This window comes from Clinocottus analis, unplaced genomic scaffold (assembly GCF_023055335.1).
Source record: "Clinocottus analis isolate CAN_PGR_092001 unplaced genomic scaffold, fCliAna1.0.p SCAF_25, whole genome shotgun sequence".
Lineage (NCBI taxonomy): Eukaryota > Metazoa > Chordata > Actinopteri > Perciformes > Cottidae > Clinocottus > Clinocottus analis.
The window spans coordinates 1,955,348-1,982,088 of record NW_027175987.1 but is presented as its reverse complement, the minus strand read 5'-3'; the positions used below and the strand labels follow the sequence as shown (position 1 = coordinate 1,982,088).

General features: G+C 44.7%; 1 protein-coding gene across 1 annotated transcript in view; it reads right to left on the bottom strand.

The window, feature by feature from the left end:
• Positions 1 to 26,741, bottom strand: part of sema6bb (sema domain, transmembrane domain (TM), and cytoplasmic domain, (semaphorin) 6Bb) — a 119,057-nt gene that overhangs the window by 48,259 nt on the left and 44,057 nt on the right. The window contains exons 2-5 of the mRNA XM_068591207.1: positions 14,893 to 15,017; positions 13,267 to 13,381; positions 7,678 to 7,738; positions 7,487 to 7,549 (exon numbers count right to left, since the gene is read on the bottom strand). Coding sequence (XP_068447308.1) covers positions 7,487 to 7,549; positions 7,678 to 7,738; positions 13,267 to 13,381; positions 14,893 to 14,998 — 345 coding nt within the window. The 5' untranslated portion in view covers positions 14,999 to 15,017. The remainder of the gene's footprint in view (positions 1 to 7,486; positions 7,550 to 7,677; positions 7,739 to 13,266; positions 13,382 to 14,892; positions 15,018 to 26,741) is intronic.

Below are 26,741 nucleotides of genomic sequence, written 5' to 3'. Positions count from 1 at the left end.
AACAGTGTGTACATGTGTGTGTGTGTTTGTGTGTTCGGAAGAGATCACAGGGGAAGCAGCGATATGAGAGACGGGTGAGTGTTATTCCAGATGCTCCACCCCTCCCACCCCTTCCTACGCCTCCACCTTCCCACTTCATTCCCTGCTGGGTTCTCAATTTTCAACAGCGAAATAAACAGGAAAGGAGGAAGTGTTTTTGCGCGAGTGTAAAGAGGGTGTGTGTGTGTGTGTGTGGGTGTGTGTGTGGGTGTGTGTGTGTGTGGCGTGTCAGGGTGCAGGGGGTTTGTCAAATGTGAGGTGTGCATTTCTAATGGCGCAGCACCGTGTGACAAATTGCAGAGCGACGCTGACAGTATTATGTGTGTCATTCCCTCACATACATCATGTGTTCATGCGTGCTTGGTGCATGTGTGTGTGTGTGTGTGTGTGTGTGTGTGTGTGTGTGTGTGTGTCTCAGCACAGCATTTGCATGCTGTTGCGTTCTGTCAGCTTGGTCAGAGCTGTAATCACAAAGCCAGATGAAGCACTCTTAATAACGAGCCAGTCCAACTGCCAGCCTCTCGGAGAGGGGAGTAAAAACACTGCACCAATGTACACATTTGGCCACGCTTGTAGACACAAAAAAAATGAAACGCTTCATGATTGGATAAAAACATTTCAACTATTGAGTTCTAAATTGCCGGTGGCACTTTACAAACATCCACAAAATGTATCCCCTGCTGCATACATGCTTTTCATTAACCCTTATTCATCTATTCCAGGAAGCAATTTGGGGTCTTTTTTTTTTTTTTAAAGCCAGATTTAGTCTGGCGGATTAGGGTTTTACTATGATTTCCACATTTTAAAAAAAAAATAAACCAATTACAAAAGGATCAAGTAGTGAATCCCAGAATTAAACAATTATTTTAAAATCCAAATGTTGTAAGTCCTGGTTCCTTCTTCCCCTCTCTGCCTCCTTCCCTCTCTCTGTTCCCTCGCTCCCTGGGCTCAATCCAGACAAAACGCCACCTGTGCTGGCTGGCAAGTCTTCCCAAGACCCAGATGACTGCAGCCCTCCTTCCCTTCCTCCACCTCCTCCTCCCCCTGCTGCTCCTCTTACTGGCAGCGGCAGAGCCGCGCTGAAAAATTAATCTGCAGCACAGATGAATTACACAGGAGCACGCGCCCGAGAGCAAGTATGAACGTGGTTGTGAATGGAGGGGCGATTGGAAGAGAAGGGGAAAAGAAAGGTGGGAGACGGCTCGCAAGTGTGTGTGCGAGTTCACACACACGAGCCTTAAATAAACTGGACGCTATGCAGGCAGCGTGTTTTTAATCAGTCTCTTGCTCTTAAGGCGGAGGCTTGCCAGGCTGTAGTTCCACTCCGCGGGTGTCGACCGAGGCCAGTGCATTCATCGCCTCTTGGGTTCTCGGCAAAGGCCGAGACATTTTCCATGGACACGCAGAAATATAAATGCAAGCGATCAAACAGACAGAGTCGGAGGATCGGCAACAAGTTCTCTGTTGCTACAACACGTCAGCTCAAAACAACCTGCGGCAGTCAGACAGCGTTAAAACTGAGGAGGCTCCGTATTCTGCATCTGCTTTTCATCCGTTGTCCGCAACTTAACCTTCACTCCGAGAAGATAAACAACCTTTTCTCATCCGACCTTAGCCGGAGTTCAGTGCTTGGCCCTAATGATGCGGCTTCATCCAAAAACCTTAAACCAACACGGGGTTTTTTTTACCTCCGGCGACAATCAGCATTCCCGTGTTTAGTCTAACCACAATACGAAACAGGTGCACACGTCGTAAACATCTTCTGCTCATTTTCCCGTTTTATGAGCAACCCCAGCATGTTTCATAGTCTCATTAAATATTTGAATTTATCGCGATGACCTGTTTTTGGAATGGCCGTACGATGGGAGCCATCTAAGGCAGGATTTCAGGGGCTCGTATTAAGCAAGCTGCTCTTCTAAATCTCCAAAGTTTCCATTACATGCCTGGCCGGTCCCCTGATGTTAGCGACCAGGGAGAATAGAGCGTTGCGCTGCCAAGAGCCGCCATCAAGCCAGAACACTCCCACACACTCACGCTCTCTCTCTCTCACACACACACACACACACACTGTACACACGATACACACTCACAAAGGTTTGGCGAGTCCTCGACTTCGCTCGTTAACAACGGGCTCGTCAGTCCCAGAAAAATCCCTGACGCACAATTTTGACTGAGAACAGAGTGACCTGCCTTGGCGGGAAGTGAGAGAGTTGTGTACGTTTGTGCGCACGTGGGCGGGAGGGGATAAATTACCAACGGTACCAAATTAGCAGCAACGTGCCGTTCTGAGTGCTGTGGTCTTACTCAGCATGTTAAAGCTAATCCGCATCCCTCAGCGACCCTTCTTCTCAGTTTGATGGTAATTCTGACTGAACACACCACAGGCCACAAACAAACATTAGACACCAGAGGGAGAGAGGGAGTGTGTGTTGAGAGGGGTGAAGGAGGGGGGGGGGGATAATAGAGATATGAGGACAAAGTAAAGAAAATGAGAGGGTGATGGAAGGAGAGACAGAAGGGAGGAAATGGAGGAAACTAGAGTTTTTCCAGGCCAGTCAGCCATGTGGCAGCCTCAGCGGTGGAGCCGACCTGCAGCAAGACCTCCACTCCCTGGTGGAAAATCACACACACGAACACACACGCACACACACACGAACACACACACACACACACGCACGCACATGAACACGCTCCTTGACTGCAACACTTAACCCGAGTCACCCCTCAACAGCTCTCTGTTTGACAACCTGCTGAGAAAAAGGTGGCTAATTGTCACCATGTGATTAATATACGTCATGTTACACATGGTTGCTCGCACGGAAAAAAAAATGACGGCGAAAAGAAGGCACAGCAGACTTCGGTCAAAACTAAATATTCTGTGATAAGGTTGGTTTATAGGGACCAATTTAACTTTCCCCTGATACCGATACCTGGCTTTGGGTATGGCCTGGACTTAAAACAATGCTTCCCTAACTTTAAGAAGAAGAAAAATGAACAAATAGACGCCTACAAATAAAATAACTGAATTGTTATTGACGTGAATAAAATGGAATTACAGAATGAAATGTATATATCACATAAAACTAACATTGAATCAAATAGATCGGCCCCATCGTCATCTGCACTGATCCAGTTATTTGAGTCGGTATTGGCCTTGAATTTTAATATCCCATGTGTGGTGCAACTTTAATAATAAAACAACAACAACAACAACTAGCAAAAACAAGTGAAAGTGACTCCACATGTGGCGTTTCAAACTAATTAATTTGGGAGGCAAATCGGCTGTGAAACTGAATCTTCTGACCATCAAACCCAGAAAAGGCAACCCAGAGCCCCTCAGAGAGCGCGATCAACGCCATATTGATCAAACAATCTCGCTAAGTGCTGCTTATAACGATGCCCGAGCGCTCTTTAAAAGTGCTCTATGTGGAATTGCCTTTGTTGGCGCGCACATGCCACGCCGCCTCGCCTGACGCGTTGGCACAGCGCCACCTCCGGGGAACGTCTCACCCTCCACCTTTTGCTTTCTTTGGCTTTCATAAGACGAGAAAGGGTGACGAGTGGGAGGCAGTGACAGAGAACAACATGAAAAGGGCAAATGCAGGCGAGATAAAGAGACAGCAGAACGCCAAGGACAAAAGCAAATATGGCCAGAATATGCAGAGTGAGTGACAGCGTGGCCGACATTCATCAACAATCGTTTGGTCAACACGGGAGAAGAAAAAAGGCGGAAAAAAAAAAGAATTAGGATATTGAATTTTCAGCCTAATTAGAGAGAATACTATGTCCTTTGTGATCAACCAAGCAGAAGCATTTAATTACAAAACCAATTACGAGGTGGTGAATGCATCACATCTGACACAACCGTCCCCCAAGCCGAGCAGGACATTTTCAGAAGGAGGAGAAGAAGAAGAAAAAGCAGAAGAAGAGGGGAAAGGGAGGGGACAGAGGGCGAAGCCGGCACAGAGAAGATGACTGCGCGACAGATGTGATTGTCTTTTTTAATCGCGTTCATGTATGTGGAGGACAGAGAGAGAGGGAGAGAGAGAGAGAGAGAGAGAGAGAGAGAGAGAGAGAGAGCAGATTTAAAAAACAAACACATGAAATCATGAATATGCATGAACATACATGAGGGTTGGTGAGCGTATGCATGCATTAGAGTCAGAAAAATATCGTTTTCTTTCATCGGATATTCTGCTTGTTTGACCTCCAACATGATGTCCAAAACAGCAACAGGTCAACTGCAGCAATCCAATGCATTTGAGCACAAAAGCCACCGCAATAAACACAGTAGCTACTGCGCTATTGATATCATAACATCAAATTCACATCATTTGGTTATTGTAACATCTAAAATGATCCTGACTTGTGTTTGGTTTGAATTGGTTTAAATTGTTGATACAATTTATTTCACTAATTCTGGTGCTTTCAAACACTTTTAAACGTTTCACAAGGCACTTAAAAGCACATTGGTGGATCTCCCTTTTGTTACGGCCACTCGAGCAGGTCACAGCACAAAAAACAAACACATGATGCAATATTGTGTTTAAAAAAACACGTGGTATAAATAGTTGATTATCTGAATTGCTCTTTTATTTTGTCAGAGCATTCTTGATTGCTGTAGGAATGTAAACATTTTTTTTAATATATATATATATATTAAGCTTTAAGCTTTTGTGTATTGGGCGATTGTGGCTCAGTGTTTAGCAGGCCCGTCTTTTAATCAGAGGATCGGTGGTTTGAGCCCCGGCTCAGCTAGTCAATGTGTCCTTGAGCAAGTCACCTAACCCCTAATCGTTGCTGTGTCTACGGTTTATACAGCAAACGTGTAAGTTGCTTTGTATAAACACGTCAGTTAAATGTAATGATATTGAGGTTTCGCAGTATCGCCCGGTGCTCAATCAAATATGGTTCATTTACCTATCCTTCAATTGAATTTCCATAAAATGTACTATACCACAATAGTGATCCTCCATTTATGAAGCACAAGCATTGTGGGTAACAGCGTTCGCCTCCCTCACTACTCCACTGAATGACAGTTGGCTGTGATGCGCCATGAAAACGAACAATACACCAGCAACATGCAGCAGAGAGGAAAAACATTAATGTTTCATGAGAAAGGAAACGCATTAAAACACGATCCATCTCGGAGAGAAACACTGAATAGAAACTTTGCTGAGACCAAAAGGGTTCTGTTAAAATAAAATACTTTTTTTTTCTTTTTTTTTTAAACCGGCAGTTTCTGTTTCATTTTGGAGGGCTGTGGTTTGTTGTCGTACAGGATCGCATTAAATTGCCAATGTGTATCGCCCCGGCTTTTTCATCAACTGGTATTCGGAGTGAAAATAATTGCTTTTTCAGTCACATATTAATTATAGTGACTTGAAAATATCGTGTCGGCTTTCCGAAATCCATATCGGTCGAGTGTGTGCGTAAGATTGTGACTGAATGTGTGTGTGTGTGTGTGTGTGTGTACGCCCATTCATATGCGCCTGAGCCTCAGAGAGCTGACTGAGAAGACCTGGCAGTGTTCTTATCTTCCTCACATTGCCGTGTGACTCACAGCCTTAGCAGGCAGCACACTCATTAGGGGCAAGAAGACCTTTCATATCTCAGTCAGCCCCACAGCTCTCCTCGGGGCTGGCCAACAAGGACCCCCACACTCCCCCTTCTCCTCTCCTTTATCTCCCCCTCTTCTCTCTCTCACCTCGCCGTCTCTCTCTTCCTCCCTCTCCTCCTCTCGGCCAAGCTTTTTGTCTCTGCCCCTCTATTCTCAATTGTGTTTCTGTCTGGCACTGTCTCACACAGATTTAATGTCAGGTGTTCTCTCACTGTGTTAAATAAGTCTTTTTTTTTTTCCATGCCTGGAGGCGACAGAGCCCTTGTTTCCCTTCGCCAACCGTCACCACCACACTCACCCACACACATCCACTGAATACGGGCTGTTTACGTGTGGCAGCTCGGGGATGTGTGTGTTGGAGATATAAGAGGTATTCAGGCGTGGGCTTCTGGTGGCTGCTGGGACGTTTCACCCCATCACTTCTTTGCCGCCTCAGCTTCCCGACGCCCACCTGGATTTTCTGAGAGCGCCATACGCATTCCTAACTCGTGATGGTGGAACGAGGGATGTATAGGTAGGAGTGGCTCTATTCTTCTGATTGATGTGTGTGTGTGTGTGTGTGTGTGTGTGTGTGTGTGTGTGTGTTGGATGAACAGGGACAATGAGACGATACGCGGTCGGAGACCGTACTCATCTGGAAGCCGAGCCAGCAGGCAGTCAGATGACTGGCAGACTGAAACCAGAGCTCCGGGCAGAAAGGGAAGACGTGTGCCATAATGATGTGCGGAAGAAAAGGAGCTCTGACATGCTTTCTACATATTTCACTGACCAAATGTCATCCAATATATTTGATCGGGAATTCTTTTGCATATTATCTTTGGATGAAATCTCATATTGCTTTTTTTTTTTTTTTAATATGAAAAGGAGCTGAACAATTTAAGCTATTCTGAGAAACAACTCAGAAGATGCCTGCAGTGAAAGAAAATGCAAATGCAAATGAGATGCTGAAGTAACTTAAAATCAATAAACTAAGAGTTTTTGTACTATATGTGGTATTGTAACCCTTATCCTACAGACATATCCCTGGGGACCCCGAGAATAAACTGTAAGAAACGACCATCATTGCAAAAATGTTAAGTTATATCTTCTTAAAACATAAATTTGGTTATTAATACCATCTCAAAACAAACAAAACAAATATTATTATTTGTGCAGTTGTCCCTTCCTCCTTGATAGTGTGTAATACTTTTAAACTTGGACCCATGGCAAACATTAAATCAAAAAATAGCTCCAGCTATTAAAACTGCATGTGTTGATTTGGGTCTCCTCCCAGGACCCCAAAATATATTAATGGTTAGGAACAAATTCTGGACACTGGCTTCCTGTCGGTCGATAATTTACTTTTGGTGGTTTGGGCCAAAATACTGATCTTCTGCTCTGTTGTGGAGCATCTCTCAGGTGGTCCCGGCAGGTCTGCTTTCTGTCCCCAGAGACAAAACTAAACACGAAGACGCAACGTTCAGTTTTCATGCACCATGTATCTGGAACAAACTCGGAGAAAAATGCAGCTCGGCTGCAACTTTCCCTTCTTTGAAATCAAGGCTGAAGACTTTCTGTTTGCTGCTGCCTTTTATTTAATCATTTCTGACTCGGCACTGCAACTTTTATTCTTGTATTTTATACCCGTCCTAATCTATTTTGACTTGTTTTGCTCTGCTCTGCTCCTGGGTTTTTAACGACTGATTTTAATTGTTTTATAATGTGTTTCTTTTGCAGTGGATGTTTTATGTAAAGCTGGCCTTGTTGCTGAAACGTGCTGGATTAACGACTCTGCTTTGCCTCGTTTTGAAAAGAAAGAAAAGATGGAGAAGCAGACCCCCGTCTCACCTCATGCTTGCCCTTCATCCTGCAGATCCTGATGTCATTCTTGTTCGACTCCCACGTCCTTTTCTATACATGAACAAAAACATGCACGGCCCGTCAGCCACATTTGCATTTCTCTGTCAAACAAAATGACTTTTTACAGCCTAATGCGCCTCAAGGTTGTAATCGCTATGGAAGTCTGGAAAGGGGCTCACCTTGCTGTAGAACATCTCGTCTCCTGCGACGATGTCCAACTCCACGCGGAAAAGGTCATCCCTGGTCGGAGGAAGAGAGAGAGAGAGAGACAGAGAAAGAGTGGCGGTCAGCCAACACAGCACTATCTCAAGCTTAAGGTAAGAAAAGACGCCGCCCCAATCCACCCATGAACGCCAGTTCCACAGCACGAGGACAGCGAAGACACCGTCGCTCGCTCAGGACCGAGTGGGTCCATGCACACTTCATACAAACTCTGTGTATGAATATGTCTACGATGTATTCAATCAGTTCAATCTTACAACAAATAATTCTGCGCATGTAGCTATAATATATACTTATTAGATGTACTAATTTAAACTTGATCAGGCCCTCAGAGATTAGGGAACAGCTAACAGTTTTACAATGTCTTGCATTTCTCCAATATATATATATATATATATATATATATATATATATATATATATATATATATATATATATATATGAGAAATGGTACCTGATGGCATAATGATGTCTCGTATTTCTCCTTTGCTATTTCCTTCTTCTCATTAAACTCTACTTGCTGCATAAAATTTGCTCCTCGGTGCCCAAATTCAGCTTATCAGTCTTATTCAAAAGCCTGAAATTGAATTATTGGATGATTTAATCAAGTTGTTCGACTGATGATTGCACACCCCCACATGCTGCCTACACATGGTCCTGAACCTAACAACATGCATGTATTCATGACGTTCCAGACACTACTTTCTCGTACTCCTAATCTGCTGGTAATTCTGCACCAACCTTGGATGTTTCTGTGAAAGTGGCAGCTAAATGAGAGTTGGGCTCTGCAGCTAGCAACATCAGAAGTCTGCATATTGATCAAGGCCTCGGTATCTCATGGGAAGGGACTGAAGCATGGGCTTCATCTGAGCAAAGGGCCGGGCTCTGAACGGGCTCATCTGTAAATCTGCCATAGCCGTGTTATTGCGGCAGTATCGATCCCGTCTCTGATCCGGCTCTGCCTCCCAGTGCTGCACCTCGTCTTGGTTTCTCTTTTTATTTGAATAGAGGAAGGGGTTATCGCGTGTGCATCCACGTATAAAGTGCCTGCTCACGTCAGCATTTGTACCACCAAAGTGTGTGTATCGATGCTTGTTTTTCGTCTACTTTTCTGAGCTGGGAGAACGCGCGGACGATGAGAGCACAGGTAGACCAAGTGCCACGAGGTTACTCCCATCCTGAATAATTCATCCTCCTGCTGGAGTTTTAGAAGATCCCCACTCTTACTCAGCCTCGCAGAAAAGCACGGCGGCGAAGGAGCGAAAAAGGGCAAAATCACCAAACACTTGCTCGGCGCGTCCCTGCTTAACAGGTCAGAGTTTAAGCGTTCTCCAAACAGTGGAGTGGGCCAGAGTGTGAGGCATAATCTCATCCAGGCTGTTTCAGCGTTGTCTCAGCATTAACATAATGGATATAGCAACAGGCCTCCTAGTCAGAGTGGATGGCAGCCAGCGCTGTTGCCTCTGATAGTGCAGAGGAGGGGGAATTATTTATGCTGCTGCTTCTCTTTCCCTCTGCATCTCTTCTCTTGCCTCGCAGGTTGTTTGAATGATGCGAAGCCTGTGGCCTGTATGCTTTTCGTTTGTTTATGTGTGTGTTAGTGGATTTAATGTGTGCAGCGTGTGGTAGAAGGTTGGAGTAAGGGCTACCATGTGAACTGTGTAAAATGTCTTTCTTCTCAATGTCGCAGAATGTGCATGCAGCCATGAATACCCTCAATTCATTAGGTCATAACTCACAATGGCGCCTTAACTCACAATATGCAGCCCTTTAACCTACAATTTAAAAGTCTCTTTGACTCTGTGTGTGTATGTTTATATGTGTGTGTGTGTGTGTCTGTATATGTGTAAGATGTGCGCGTGCCTGAGCTGTTATTTCATGAACGCCTCTGACCTTTTTTGACCTGGCGAATGCAAAGTCAACAGAGAATCTGAGGAGAAACTGTCAACATTTCCTACATTTTTGACTCGACCAGCTCATGAACTTTCTCCTCTTGACTGTCGAAACAACAGCAGACTCAAGGCCAAGACATCCTAAGCCTCTATTTCTTGTTCGTCTTCCTGCTCCTCTTGCTGGCAGCTGTATTGCGGTTTAGTGTGAGAGGCATTGAGCCTTTCTCAGTCTGCAAACAGTGTGCAGGAAAAGCTGTGCCACTGGATAAAAATGAAATGGAAAGGTATTGAGCTGACCACGTAGTTACCCTGACACATCCTCTGACTGAGGAAGAGTAGATTGTGGCATGCCAGTGTGTGAGTTTGCTCGTATTAAACTCACCCCATCGCCTGCAACAACCATTTAAAAAAGGATACCCATAGACGACTACATCGTAATGATGAATTAATTCATACAATTACAAATATCTAGATATTCCTGTGCCCACAATACAAAAATCATAATTATTGCATTCAGTGCATACATTATAACACGTAAGCAGCGTGGTATGCGTGGTATCCAGGCCTGGCAGCTTCACCTCCCAAGCTTCCCAGTCTTCGCCGCAAGAGAGCGTCTCCTCGTCCGTCTGCCATGAGGCATTTGACCCGGCGGTGACCGCAGTGTGACCTCCCTCGTGACCTCTGAGGTTGGTGTTTGTGTGCTGAAGGAAACGGAGCATCCACCAACCAACCCGGCAGTAAGTCAACACACTTTCCCTGTCCACCTAATGCAAACATACACACATTCACGCATCGAGCCAGACGGTAGAACCGTTAATCAAGCGTTGGCCTCGTTCCTTTGGTCATCTTGTCAATAGATAAACACTCTCCACTTGGTTTATATTTGTGTGGATTAGCCCTTTGGATGCGTCTGAAGACCACAGGATCCACAGCTGCTCATCTGGGCAGCAATGAAATGGGGCTTAACACAGCAAGGCGCTTTACTCCGCCAGCCAACCGCCAAATACACAGTTTACTTTCATTTAGCAAGGATGGGAAGAGGACAGGGAGAGGTAGCTGCTCTCAGCAGGTGCTCGGGGGCAGAGATTTAGCAGCGCTTGCAGTCTGAGGAGCAGCTATGTTAATGGTGACAGGATTTGGGGATGAGCGAGGCGTCTTATCAGGCCATGCACTCTGTAGGAGCTTTTGGCAGTCATACCTGTCGCCACACAGGTACTTATTTATATATAACACCTTTTAAAACTCTTCCTCCCCGCTGGTTGTCTCTGGCTCACACAAGCATTTGAACAGGGATCTGTGTCTTTCTGTGCGGATAATTCTCTGTCAGAAAGTAGCAAAACACTATTAGCCACGTACAAGAAATATATAAATATTCTGTGAATCCCTCATGCTGCCAAGAAGCTCCCTGGCCTTTCTCGTCTTTCCAGTTGTCAGTCTCGCGTTTCATTATCATCCGGTTGACTCAGACATTCGTATCAGTTTACCTCTGCTTTTCAGTGAAAAGTTCTGCAACTGTAAATTGAAATTAACGTCTCGGGCTGCTTCACTGCTCTTTTTATACTTTAAAGCAGACTTGCAGGCTGCAGTAGCTGTAGTTTTATTATTATCAGGCTGTGTGTGTCTCGGCGCAGACAAAATGGCTGGAGCCTTGTTACATAGCTTGATATATTTACTACCAGCAGTGTAGTGAGGTTAGACCAGCTGGAGGCCACGGTCTGGGTCATTTCCTGGACCACAGTGGCGTCTCTCGTCTCAACCTTTTCAATCTTTTTCAGGCCGCCACTACAGCGAATAACCAGCGCCTTATGTGGACTTTTTTTTTTTTTTTTAACATGTTTCAAGCTAAATCCTTTTTGGTAGATGACACGGGCAGTAAATCTTGAGGTGTATGTTTTCTGTTAGTTCAGTCTGTTTCAGGTTGGCTCCTGAATGCTCCAGGGAGCAGCAGATGTAGCTTTACGGCGTAAACCAGCTGAGCGGGCCGTCCTCGTCTGGCCTCCTGATCACCAGGGCTTCTGTCTGTCCAGTATCAGCACATTCACCAGACGGGCAGGCAGGAGGGCACCGCCATCATGTGGAGACCAAACCAGAAAATGTTTGACGGGCAAAATGTCAGCCTTCAAATGATTTACTGTGACAGATTTGTTACCGAAAAAAAAAAAAAACCCTCGGCTAAGTCTCACATTAATCGGACATTCCTTTTTATAAAGTATTCAGTGCAAATTTTAGAACTGGTGCTAGTAATAGCTAGCGACGAAGTTATGACAGTGCCTTTAAATATAACTTTCATTATTTATTGATTCTGGGCGGTCACTGCGAACAGAGGAGGCTGTGTTTCCGAGCAGCGGGGTCCATTTAGGAAACCTTTATTTTTTACCGCAGCAGGGTCTGACAGCGGGCCCAGCGATAGGGCCTGGGACTCCTCCAGCGTGGTGGAGGAGTTGCTGCTGTCGGGTGCAGAGCGCTCTGCATTTCGCGCCGACCACAAGTCCAAGACGGCAAATGAGCCGGATCTCGGATGACGGAGGCACCGCTGGAGTCTGAGCCCATTGAGGTTCTGCTGAACCTGCATGATTTTATCTGATTTCACCAGAATCCAACCCAATGACAAGCATTACAAATATCTATGAGGAAAGAGCCAATTTCATATACTTATGGCATCTGTGGGCATAAGGACAAGACGGTCATTCGCTCTTTGGATGATCGGCGTTTTGAGCCTGAGCTCCTCCGGTCCGCGTGTTAAAGTGTCCTTCAGCAAGATACTGAACACCAAATTGTCCCAGAAGGTCGGCCATCAGCGGGTAATGTGCATAAAACATTTTTTAGATTAGCTCCTGATGGGCAGGTGGCAGCTGGCATGGCGGCCTCGGCCATCAGTGTATGAATGCGTGTGTGTGAAATAGTGAGAATTGACACTTGTGTAAAGCGCTTTGAGTGGCCGAGAGACCACAATGCTACTATTCTATACAAATACTAGTCCATTTACAATTTACCATTCATGTGGGTCATTTAGAGGCCATCCGTATAATGACTGTTTCATAACCGGTTAAAAGTCCCGCAGTAGCTTTAAATAATGCTTGGTTTGTCAAGGCCTTTTCACACTACAACACAAAACAGCAAAAAGAGAAATCAATACTTTTCAATGACATCTCTTCAAACACTGGAAACAGCCCAAAACTATCCGCAGCAGTACAAAGCCACAGCGGAGTGCTAATATTACATGTTAAGCTGTTTACAGTTACAATGTTCAAACACTGACCAAAGTGTTGGAACTGGCACACACATTACATCCAACAATCAGCAAATACCTCTCGCTCGATTACCGACCGTATGTTTTATCAGTAAATTTAGATTCACAGCTCTGACACTGTAACTCCTCAAATAATATCCAATGTGCGGCAAATGTTGCTTGGCAACAATAGCAGTGATAACAGACAGACGAACAGATATTAAAGCGAAAACTGTCTCTGCTGGAGCTATATTCATACTTGTATATTGTACTAGTATGATGCAAGCAATCAAAGGCACATCGCAGGTCCCTGATTTCTGTAAGTGTATTCTTACCGTAGACAAAGCCATAAATGACCTGCTGACACTGTACGTTAATCAGTATGTGTGTGTGTGTCTGTGTGTGTGTGTGTGTGTGTGTCTTGCCTGGCTCCGATGTAGAGTGTCCGATTGACTTGGAGGATCCTCTGGATATGTAGAGGCTCTTGTCTCAGCCATGTCCGATGGGGTCGGCCCAGGAACACCGGGTGTCTTCTCACCACTGTCGATGAATGAGAGAGACACACTGATGGCTGATTTCCAGACAGAGATCCATCTTTGACAAAAGTAGTCACCATAAAAGTGTTTTTCTGTTAGTTTGTTTTGACAGTTCTGCAACAGTAACATCATATCTGCTACATTAAGCATACAAAGACACGGAGCAGAACACAGGCTGAGATACAAGAAACAAATAATCTTCTGAAAATGAGGGATGTGTGAACTCTACCTCATATGTCAACGTTATATTCATGAGATTTCTTTCGTTGACTGATTGCGACTCACTTTTGATAAATTGTTCATTTGCTTCTGCTTTCCGTTGACACGTTCGGTAAGACACGTTCTGCCAAGTGATTCAGATAACTCAAAAAGAGGAACACGCACAGACAGGTGACTTTTTCAAAAGCGTAAAAAAAAAAAAAGAAAGAAGGTAAAACAAAATGTTCAAAGGGTTTCGGAGGATGAGTGAGGGAGACCTTAAGGGAGGGAAATCAGAGATAAAAATGGTGGGGCATGTTGACTCGTAGAAAATGAAATAAAATGGAGAGAGAGGCAGACATCACACTTACATACAAATCAGATGGGCGATCTGTCTTTGACCTTGACTGAGGGGGATGAGAGCATTTTTTATCAGATAGCCTCTCATCTTCTCTCTGCTCTTTCATCATTACCTCTTTAAATTCCACCCTCCAGTCCATTCATCGGTTTCCTCCTCTTATTCTTCAAGTTTTGTGTGCTTCTGCTTTATTTCAATCCTGTAATTCCTTCCTATTGTATCTCCATCAATCCGTCATGGGACCCACTGTGATTCATTCCTTTCTCTCGGTCACTTTTTCCATCTGCATCCACCTCCACACGTTCCTCTACTTGTCTTGTCTGACCTTCCCAGTGACCCTGCATCGTCCGCCAAAGCTTGGACCTGCCGTAAACCACAGTTGCTGAGTCTAACTCAGCCGCTCCGGCGTAGCGCTCAGCGGGCTGACAACCGCTAAACTCTTCTGCTTGGTATTGATACGCGGAGAAAGGTCCGGGCTCAGCTGGGAAGCCATCAATCAATCATATCGAACCGCAATCAATCAAGGTCGCGTCTGCGCCGGAGACTGCCGAGCTGACACGGAGACTCCAAGTCTAAGTGTGTGAGAAGCTGCGTCTCTCGAGGGTCTGAGCGTGCGTGCGCGTGTGTGTGTGTGTGTGTGTGTGTGTGTGTGTGTGTGTGTGTGTGGGAAAGTCACCAACACCAGAGCCCCTTCCTACACTCTGGTCTCATTCCTGAGTGCGACCTCACACCTCCTGATCGAGACACCAGTCAACGCCATTCGTGCGAGAGCTTGTCTGACCTCCACAGCCCACGCCGTGACTTTAAGCCTCCTCCATTGCCCCCCCCCCCCCTCCCTCCTTATTCAACACCCTGCCTGTTGGGCCGCCATCCCACACCTCACACATCACGACCTGGGAGGCGGGCACGCAGGGGGAGTATAGGCGGCCGGAGGGCGTGAAAAGTCGGGAGGTCAGTACCTTCGGTGGGGATGAAGTTGAGGGGCCCCGGCTCCTCTGGGAACGCCGAGCTCGCCGCTCGGAGCAGCCAGCACAGCAGGATGAAGGGAGGGGCCACGGTCGCCATAGCAACACCACGGCGGAGTCTGTGGGAATTAAGAGAAGGACACACACACAAAAAAAGAGGAGAAAAGCGAGTGAGTTGTGGCTAAATGAGGCAGAGGAGTGAGACAAATGAACATACAGAGAGACAGAGGGACATTCACTCACCCAATGACTGACTGACTGACTGACTGACTGACTGACTGACTGACTGACTGCTTTCCTTGACTGAAGCTCTATCTTTATAGCCCCACAGCATCTCTGTCTCTACGCCCTGATGTGAGGGGAGAGAAATAGCTGCTCGGAGCGAGGGATTAAATCATCCAGCGAGGGAGAAGTGTCCAGTCAGCTCTGAATGCAGCCAGATCACTGTGGCACACCATGACCACATCAAACACGACGCCACCTATGACACATCTGTGAGGAATGCGAAGGAGGCAAAGGGGCGACGTCTTGGGCAAGACAAAGGGCATTATGTGTCCTATAGATGAATGGAAAATCTGTACATGGAGAGAGTGAGCGAAGGGCTCAATAACGCTCCAGACATTGAGCGTTATCCAGGATATGAAAGAGGCGGAAAGGGGGGGGGGGGAGAAGTGGTGGTTTACTTCAATTAAATGCTTGCCAGGGCCACAAATCACCTCTCTGACGGCGGAGCTAAACTGTTGGTGTCTCGGATGAAATACAAATGACACCCAAATGAAGTTACCCTCCATGATACATCTCGTGTGTGTGTATTAAGCACTCTACCTTGGAGTAGAGCTCCTGTATCGACTTCAGCCACAAACCTCAGCAGACAATGACTGGCTGGCCGCTACCTCTGTGTGCTGTAATGTTGCTGCTGTTGCATGTGTGTGTGTGTGTGGTGGAATTCAATGTGCAGCCAACAGGCCCTATTATTCAACTTGTTATTATCTTGAGCTCTGACTCATGTGTAATTATCTAACAATGTTCCCCCTCTCCATATGAGCCTGGCATCGGTTTGTGAAATATCTCAGAAATTTCACAAACACATAATTTACAAAACCCCATAACTCGATTTTCATCTTGTTGTCATCTTAACACTGAATGCAACACGGGGTAATTTGTTTTGAAAATCAAGCGGCGAGGACTTCCTTCCCCCCTGCTGCAAACACAAAACATTTCTTTCAGTCACGCACAATTGCCACATCTCAAATTTGAATACTCAAGGTTGGATTTCTTTACGCAAAACTCCTCAGTAATTTACCGTGGTCACAGATGCACAGTGTGTAAAACATGCAAAAAACAAACATGAGAACGTACAAAATGCACCGTGCACCCTTCCTCTCTGTCAGGCTTTGTCTCTCTGAGACTCTTTTCATGTTTTTTCAGTTCACTTCAAGTCCAATGAACTGCATTGTGGGCTTGAGAGCTTCGCTGGCAAAGATTACCAGAGTTGTGTTACATTTTGTTACGATAAAACATGAATTATGATTAAACATTGTGCAAAGGGTCATTGCCATGTCGAAGCAGAAAACCTCATTCAATAAAAGCACACTATTGAGTAAAAATATCACTGAATGCAGGCTGGAGCAACACTGCAGTATGTAACTTTCCACAGTTAGCACATTATGGGATAATGACAAATGCTAAAACATAGGCTAGTATAGCATGCGCTAAGTCTGACATCTATATAAACGTTCTTCATCTGTTTATGTGAAATGGACCATGCAAGACTTCCTCACTGTACAGTGAGGTGCAAAGTAGCAGAGTTAGCTATAAGCTAACTAATAGATGAAACCAGCTGTGCAGGAAATGGAGGACAACGTCTCTGTTAAGACAATTAACACCGTCGCTAACATTCTCCACCAGAAGCTACGCGTCATAGCAGACCAAGAAAGACTGAGGGGGCAAACGCCTGACGTTTGTACTTTATTGTGCAAGGTTGACTTGTAAATGATTATGTATTCATTTTTAAACAATGTGTTTCTTTAAACGCGTCAAACTCCCTTGTACTTGTACTTGAGGGACTTTGCTCAAACAATGGCAGAAAGCAACAGAGGAAAACAGACGATCATACGTTTGTATACTGTTTTTTTTTTTGGCTGTATAGTGTCAATCTATAAATAACACAGTAAATTATGGTAACAACATAAATAAGGAATGGGTTTATTTAGATCTTAAATTAAATTTGAATCTTAAATTGAATTTTAATCGGATCTGGGTCTGTCCGATACAGGATGGTCGCTGCCGGAGTCTGAGCTAAAAAAAAAGGCATCATTTTGCCTTTTATTGTATTAGTTCCTCGCAGTAACTTTAGGGAAAGTACCGAATAAAGTTCAACAGAAATAATTTAAAAAAAGAATAACAAATGCTAGCATACTGCACTCTATGTAGTAACATGGAAACAGTTTCCCTCTTTGAGTAATTTTCAGTTTTTCTCTCGTTGTTTCTCTCTTGCTCTCCCTCTCTCCATCTCGCTCTCCATCTCTCTACCCCCAATGGATACAAACAGCCATTGTGCAGCCATTCTCTTTAATGGCGTCCCAGACATAACCTTATCAGGACACATGATCTTTATGGGACATTTCTCACATTCCCTGCTCTGACATCAGAATTAAAGTGGGAGGCATGCTAATTACTCAACACCCACAAGGAAAATTATGGGAGGTGAAAGTCACCAACAGAAGAAGGGAGGTTATGGGGTAAAGAGAGAGAGAGAGAGAGAGAAGAGAGAGATAAGTGATGAACAGTAAGAGAGAGAGAGAAGATGAGAAGTCAGTAAGTCACTATATCCAATCACAGATTCTATTGTTTCTGCTATTAATAATGGATGAATAAATGTCAGGCGGTACGCATTCGATTAGTATAATTAGACACCCTGGGCTATACAATTTCATGGGACAGCAGAATAAGTAGATACACAAGTATAAAAATGTGTGTGTGTGTGAGGTGTGGGGGGGGGGGGGGGGGTATATGTGTGTGTTGCGTGGGTGCTCAAATGGTTCAGAGCCAAAGCATCTCTGTAATTATGACAAATGGCTGCAGCCCAGTCCATTCAGAGGCCTCGCCGCATGGCTCAAGCTGCACAGTAATACACCATTATCATTGAACAAGGCGTACTGCAAGTCACATATACATTTTCCCATTCGGAGGAGACACTAAACTGAAATATTCAACCCCAGGGTGCTATAGCGCTACATTTGTTGAAATTGAAATGGCAGTCCATGTCACTGAAGTTGTATTGAAGCTGGCACATGGTTTGGGATTTAAGAAACGTCAAAAACTACACAGTCAGCACCACATTATTGTGTCAGTTCCGTCACCGGGGGGACTATTGTTTTTCCAGTGTTGGGACAAACATATTCAGAGATTGAGCTGGATATCCGGCGCCATCCCCAACTGACTTACTTGGGCGCCAAGTCAATACGGATGGCAAGTGACGACACCGGCGGAAGAATGGAAACAATTGCAGATCAAGTGAAACTTCGGTCTGAGCACTTAGATCCCAACCACTTGAACTATCGTTTCATTAGCGTTAATGAAACAGGACTCCTGAACTCGTCACCACGCTCCATTCGCAAACAGGATTTACACGGACTTGTTCATTTGTCTGTTTCCACAGCCCCCGGATCAATTTGATTATGGGTGTTGGGGGTGAGGGCGTGGAGGGTGGCATTTCTCCCCGTACCTTATTAAAGCCATCTCATAATGATCACCACTGCCGCCAACTCAAACAACACAGATAACGAATCACCAGCCAATCAATCAATGGCGTCCCGCGTCTTCGGCGAAGCCCTAACGAGCACCGCTACAGTTCTGAGACGGAGTCGAGTCAGACGAAAGAACAGAGGCCTTCAAGAGAAGAGGAAACGGTTTGAGATGTGAGGAATGCCAGTGATGTGGAAATGGTTGCCGGTTATTCAGAGACGGTGACCCTCTGCCGCAGGGGTCTGGATACTTTGCATGCAAATAGAACTACTCATCATCAAATGAAGGTGCTAATGTGCTCTGAAATGCTGTTGTCACTTACTACGGGGTTGCCATGGCTCTCGCTTTCACCTCCCCTCAATCTCTCTACCTTTTCCCTTCCACCATTACGCGCCTTGGTTTCTCCCTGCGCCCCATTCTTGTCGGCGTGTACGTTCTTGAAGTGTTTTTATCACCCGGCCGTGAGGTACTTTTGGAATGGTTGAAAGAAAACCGAGATTATGCGTGTCCTAGATGTAGGGAAAATGGTAATGAATTAGAGCAGCGTTAATGGGGACGCTGTGGTGGTTGGGGTATTTATGATTAAAACATTTAACAGAGTGGCTGTCAAGTATTATACAGAGGTATCAGTACTGGTAACACAGTACTCAAGCAGTAGTCTGATATAATCCCTTTTCACACTGGTCGCCGGGCTTCTAACAGCCTGCACAAAGGAAGAATTCATTCAAACACGGTCTATTTTGACTCAAATCCTTTTATCGTTATTTTACAAAGTAGATTTTTTTATACACAGTATATATCCTGGAAATATAATTTGCATATTCAATCTGCACTAATAATTAGGGGTGTTAGCGTATTCGCACCAAACTCGCACAAACGTACATATTGATGTATGTATGTGGTACCAAAGTTCACAAGCGCATGTTTCCCCCAGATATATTTAGCCGAACGCCATTCACAACATATGAAGTGTGTAACACAACAAGGGGATCGGCGAATAAAACACCGCACCTGGAAAGTCCGCCTGCGGGTTCCCGCTCAGCTGCAACAGCCAATAGGGAGACGTTGTCAGGATAGTGTGTCGGCTTACACACAAACACCACAACGCACCAAACAGCGAACAGACAATTATCAAGTAGCTGGTAAACCTTGTGGAGCATTTAGCAGCTAGAGAGTCTTTGAATGTTCAACTGAATGTTTGACTTACATTCGCCAAGTTTAAATAAATGCTAACATTGCTTAAAGGATACAACAGTTTTCTGTTTCAACTTCATGTCAATGTTGTTTTTTTTAGCGTTAGAAATCAATGCAAGTTAAAATCGTGAAACGCAGTTGGAGTTTTCTGTGATTGCTTATAGTGGCACATATATTTAATCCAAGACATTCCTAAAAAGATTGCATGCGCTTCGAAAATTCCCTCACATTTTTTTGTCTATGTGACACGACAGAAGTAGAAGATGACTTGGTAGTACCAGAACCTCGTCTTGATTCAATTTACTTCAGTTTCCTCTGTTAAAAAAAAAAAAAAAAAAGATCAAACTAGAAGGGAGCCAAAAACAACCCAAAGGGTTTCAGGTTCTAATAACCTTTGTTATTGTAAAAGAGATACGCTGAAACTAGCAACAGACTTTGAGCTTGATCCTTAAAACACTTAATAACTTTTTAAGAGGAATTAATGTTCAAATAAATACTCCTTTGCCGCAGGCACAAGAGTGAGCTGCACTTTGCTCTGCCTTTATTGTACCACATCATCGAAACGACCTTCAGAGTTCAGTACTTGAGACTGTGCGGGTACACGGGAAAGTGTATCAAGTAAGCCGGGGAGGATTTTATGATTGTTCCATTTTCTTTATGCAGACTTAAAAACACCCCATAGATTTGCCGGAGACTGGCCTAATTGTCAAATAAGAGCTGAGAGGAGAGGCTGCTTTATGGAGTGTGTAGAATCAATGACAGGCGATAGCCTGTACTGCTGGGATCTCCTTCAATCAGCAATAGCATAAGAGGCTGTATGTGAGGAGGTTAGTGAATAGAGATTAAGAACGGACGCTGTGAGGGAGGATTTAAGGCTAAGATGGAAATCGAGACAGCAGATATAGACAAAAAAAAAAGAGTTTGAAAAGTGGGGAGGTGACAAGCCAGGACAAAAAAGATACACTACAGGGAGTGATGAGGAGAAACAGAGGTGAAAGAGAGAGGGGGAGTCACACAGGATGTAAAGAGAGTGAAGCCAAAGAATGTCCAGAATGAGAGAGACAGAAAGAAAAAGAAACAGGAGAGGAAGAGTACCGAGCCAATACACTTGCATTGCCAGATTTATAGCCGTACGAAGCCAAGAGTAGACCGTTGGGAAGGACTTATCGAAAGGGATGACACGTTTCAGTATCTCTGTGTTGTGTAGAAAAAGGGGGAGCCCCCCAGGGGTCAATACTAGGACCATTGCTGTTCAGCCTGTACATGCTGCCTCCCGGCCACATGAATTAAAAAACACAAGGCATGTTACCAATTATGCAGATGACCCATTGTTACACAGTACCCACGCGTGTCTTAAAATACTTAAAGATCTGGATGTCCTGCAACTGCACAAAGACACGATAACAACATAATTGTTATTGGTGCTGATCCTCTGTTGCACGAAACGTGTTCTCGCGAGCCTCTTTCTCTCTTGAATTACAGGACAACAAAGGTCAGACATCTGGCTGTTATTGTTGATTATGTCCTATGTTCCAGAACAGCATCAACAATAAAACATAAACTGTCTTTTATGATCTTAAAAACATATCTAGAGAAAAAAAGCTTCTCAATAAATAGTCATTTTGTGTTGATTCAACGCTATAACCATGTAAGAATGTCCCGAATATTAATCGATCCTGCAAAACACGGTGTTGTCTGCAAAGCTGATGATGTTGCTTGTGGAGTTTGAGTTTGAAAAGAAAAACCATCTGTGGATGGGGCGTTAGAAAGATGAGGGCTTAGCAGAAATAAACCTTTCCAAAATAATCATTGGGTTGCATCATGGTCAATATGGACGTTATTTTGACAAGAAGAATATGTGTTTTCCAAAAAAGACTCAGAGTCTCTGATTCTGCTGCATCAATGATAATCCTCTTTTGAAGAAAAAGTCCAACAATGTTGTAAGAATGCAAAGCTGACTTCTACACCCTTACTCTCAGCCTCGCTACATACAATAAAGGGCATGCTACGTCCTTGAGGATGCTGTTTATTGGATTTCATTGGATCTACATCTTAAAGTGTGGAATTGTCCAATATATGCCACCATAAAAAGTCTGTGGGCTGAATTTAATCAAAATGGGTCATAACAAAGGGTCACAACAACAAAAAGAAGTGTAATCACATCGCTCCTGTCACCTGTCAGATCTCTGCTTTGGCATTCAGTTCGTTTCAGAACAGATTACATTTATGAAGCCCTCCCTACCTGATGCTGTCAGTACCTCTCTGACTTTCTTAATCCATATGCACACCTGTCAGACCTCCTATGTAATCTCTCGTAAACCCTGTGGTTGTATCAGAAGTTAAATTTAAATTTCACAAAGTAGTTTTTGTTTTTTAGGGTCCAAGCTGCTGGGATTCTTTGCCACATTGCATTATATATGTGCTCCGAATTTACCACCGTTGAAAAAACAGACATTTGTTGTCCCCTCTGCATTTGATTAGTTTCGTTGTGTTTGTATTTTAAACAGCATCTGATATTTCACTTTGTGCATTTTATCTCCCCTCCAGTAAAAATGTTTTGTATAAATAAAGATCTCTTCGTTTGGTTTTTTTCTTTTAAAAAACACCTGAAATGTGTTCTGCTGACCTCAGACCCCTGACTCCCTGACATGGATGCACATACATAAGCACATACTCTATATACTCGACACACACACATGCACCCAACAAAACAACACACACACACACACACATCTGTTCTGGGCATTACGGCTTCACTTAAGCCAAACCACAGTCTTCCCCCTCTATCTCTCTCAGGCCTAATGTAAAAACGATGCTGGAATTCCCTCCGCCAGAGCAAAATGCACACATGATTTCTTCTCTTTGCTCGGGACTTGAGTGACCCGGGGTCTGTTTACTAGATATTTGCATCAACATGAAATCCTGGAGCCTCAATAATGTAGCGCATATTTAAGGAGAGAGAGAGCGAGAACGAGAGAGGGAGAGAACGAGAAGGAGAAAAAGGTCGAGAGAGAGAAAAGAGGGGGAGTGCACGGAAAATGAAAAATGAAGAGTGACCTTTATGCACATAACACTGGTTTTCCCATGCACTGAGAGACACCATGAATTTATGTAGTGGGAAATATGTGCAGCATGTGCAGGAGGACAAAAACGTCGCTGTCACACTCCTCTTCTATCCGGAGCAGACCATGAGAACACGTCCTCTGACTCCGCTACCTGACAGTGAAGCCAGGTACAGTATCTTCTTTACACAGCACCATGTGTCTAATGGATATATAATTTCAGGGGATTTAAAGGTTGGTGCTGGAATAAGATAATCTCTGACTCTTTCTCTCCGCAGCGGATGTGCTTCCCATTAATGAGCGAGAGGTAGCCCGACTAAAGAGCGCTGAATGACGGAGCAGTAATGTAATACCTGTAATAGCTTATTGTTGATGAATGGATATCTTTGAGTATTACTGGCGCTCGCCCTGGAGTTGTGTCACCGTCATTAACCTTCACAGTCCTCAAAATTACAGCGGCGGAGACGCCGGGAGACGGAGGAACAGCATTCGCAATCGAGACGGAGTAGAACAAAGATTTTGCATCGTCTGCAGGTTAATTATAGGTCTGTGTTTCAGGAGGAAGACGCTCCACGAAGGAGCGCTGAGATGAATCTTTGATTCTCTGTACCACACATATCTTTTATTTCTCTGTGCTTCTTTTACAATTTCAGCTCGAGCATGCTTGGCGAGACAAGGAGAAACCTCATCTCACATCACAACAGTGGAGATAGGCCTGACCTTTGGCTTCCCACCAGTTTACAAGCATCATTAGCAGGGCAGAGATCAGGGGCCAAAGTCATAAATCACACTCAAACCATCCATGTAGGAGGAACGCAGCTCCACTGCAGTAAAAAATGAAAAGAAAACACACTCGGAGACTGACGGGAAACTAAAAGCAAATCCATCCATCACTGGCTGGAGGCTCCATAAAGCCAGAAGAAGAAAACACACAAGGCGATAATCTCTAGCATGGTTATAAATAATACAGAAACCCTGCTAATGGTAATAAGACGTTCTGCAGCATGACAGAATCCCTCATGATGTGATTATTCGGCTACAATTCCCCCAAGGACATGTATTATCTCGCGTAAATACTCGGGAGTAACTCAATAGGGCAATATGTTCGCTTCCAGGACTGGTTGCCCTTTTAGCTTATGAATCAGGAGGAGAGGTGGATTTATTGTAATGGCAACAAGTGACTGTCGGTTGGGCCACGAGGTCGGGCGGTGGGCAAAAATAGAACATTTGGGGGGGGGGAAACGAAAACACTCTGCAGACTTTAGTGGCCATCTTTGCAAAAGGGCACTGCTACTCACAGTTCAATGTACCTTACTCGTTATAGAAGGTATACAACAACAAAAACGGAGGAGAATGCAAATTAATTGCTGATTGAGTCATTTAGAAAGAGTAGATAAATAACAGCACCAACTAGTTAAACTGCAAAGACATTTTCACTGTTTTTTTTAATGTAAAAAGCCTTCAAATAAAGAGCCGTAATGGCAGAAAAAAGACGTGACGTGCTCAGACCACAGTGAGTCATTACTATTGGGCTTGGGGATAAGAACAATGTCGTGATGTAACAATACCTCAACCTGCGTGGCCATCAGAAACAAAACATGTTATATTATTTTTCAGCATCACCCACTTCCAGATGGTTTGTTAGAGCGGATATTTATTTTAAGAGCTCAGTTAGCAAATACAGATGAGGGCACAGTAAATACAACGCAAGCGCCAAGAGACAGTTAGGCCGAGCATAAAGACTGGAAACGGGGGGGAGCAGCTGGCTCTGCGTCAAATGGGACAAAAACAAATCAATTGTATATCTCGTCTGTTTAATCCGTACAAAAGCCAGAGTGTAAAAAACGGCACATTGTGGTTTTACGAGGAGTGATGTGCCGGACCGTTTGTTGGCCGGGGGCAGCTACTTCCTGGAGTCTCGTCGTGACCATGAGGTTGCCAGGCAACCAGCAGAGACTTCGAGAAGTCACTTTGGTGAAACAAAGTGTCAATCTGTTCGATTTAGTGGCACTTGAAGGATGATTTGATGCTTCTTCTCTTCATTTTTTGACAAGTTGATGGCAAAGTTAAGTTTGTGTTGGACTAAGCTAACCGGATGCTACATGTAGCTTCATACCGTATTTAAAGACAGATTTATTCAGACAGATATGACAGTTATATAGATCTTCTCACGTAACTCTCAGGAAGCAAATGTTTAAACTGTCTTCCTCAAAATGCAGAATCAATCTTTCATGTTTCAGCATCGATTGATTGACGATAAGTGGCCTAAACAAATGCTCTGGTCCCTTAAGCACAAAGCATAAAAGTCCGATAGTACGATACACAGACACGTTTTGGACAATGCAACGTGTGAAAGGGCAGCAGAAATTGTCTAAGTGATTGTGTTGCAGAGCATAAAAGAGCCGGAGGGGAAAGGAACATGGATACATTTCGGGCTTCGCAACCACATCTCTGTGGGCTAATGGTGTTTCCCGTCGCTTAATTTACCTACTTCCCCTGCTCGGCGCAGGAAACTCTGCCAAACTCAGCCCCCGCTTGGATGTCAAGATAAACATATTCAATGCAAAGTTGAAGGCGAACTAATTCACTGTGTTGAATCTCTATGTGCGCTATAGCGCTGCGTGTCCCGCAGCTGTGTCCAGATTATTTATTTATAAGGGCGGATTTCACAGGAAAATCATCTTGTCAAACGCTCCACTGTGAACGCCCACATCATAAACAGCATCTAAAAGCAATTTTCTCCTTCGCGGCAGCGACAAACAAGAAAGGGCCCGAATCTTCTCCCAGAGGAAGGCCGGCTGGCACCGGCGAAGATACTAAACGTGAACCCGCACGTCCTTCCATTTCACACGCACACACTCAAACGCGGCGCATTATCGGCATCCTGGACTCAGCCATTCGACTCTCTACCTTTCCTCTTTCCACCGTCTCCTCTCACCTCCCTTTCCCCCTCCCCTCTCCAGCTTCTCCCGCCCCAAATCAGCCCCCGTTGCTCGTCCAGCGCAATCAGATAAATTCCATTGCAATGTATCGATTCCCAGGACGAGTTCACCCGCCTCTACTTTACCTCACCCCGTTGTTTTGGATGTCACATCTCATGTGGCATACACACACACACACACACACACACACACACACACTGAGGTGTCAATCAACAGACATCTCCAGTTGACAACTGTGCTCACCAGGCAGCTGTGAACAAAGACACATGCCTGCATATGTGCCGAGCAGTAGATCCAAACACAAACAAACAGAAATAAACACACACACACACACACACACGTACACACACACTCTATCGTTGCATTGCAGGCATAACTCCCAGGCCTGGCTGTGTGCAAGTTTGATCCCTCTCACCGTGTCTGAGAGGCATGTTAATCAGCGAAAGAGGCTGCCAGCTCAGCCATATATGTCTCTATCTTTCTTGCTCCCGCTCCCTGCATCTTTGACTCTCTGCCTCTATCTGCATCTCGTCTCTCCAATCTGTCTTCGCTCTTGTCAAACCCCGTTCCTCCTCTTCTAGCGCATTGTACTTATCTCACATTCCTCTCATTCTCCTCCTGTTCTTGGTCCAGATCTCATCACATCACAGCAAATCATGTCTTTTTTTTTTTTTTCCCCTCGCCCCTGCATATTAATGCGTCTCTTTCTGGGGTTAGATGGGATTAAAGACACTTCAGGCGGGAAGGTTTATTTAGAGGGGCTCGCTGAAGATATCGCGCCATTTCATTTGCCCTCTTCTTCACCCCCCTCCCTCTCGTCATCCTCCCCTCGTCTCCAACCCCCTCCGCTACGAGGCTTTGGGATCTGTTTGTGTCGGTCTTAAAGTGGATTTGGTTA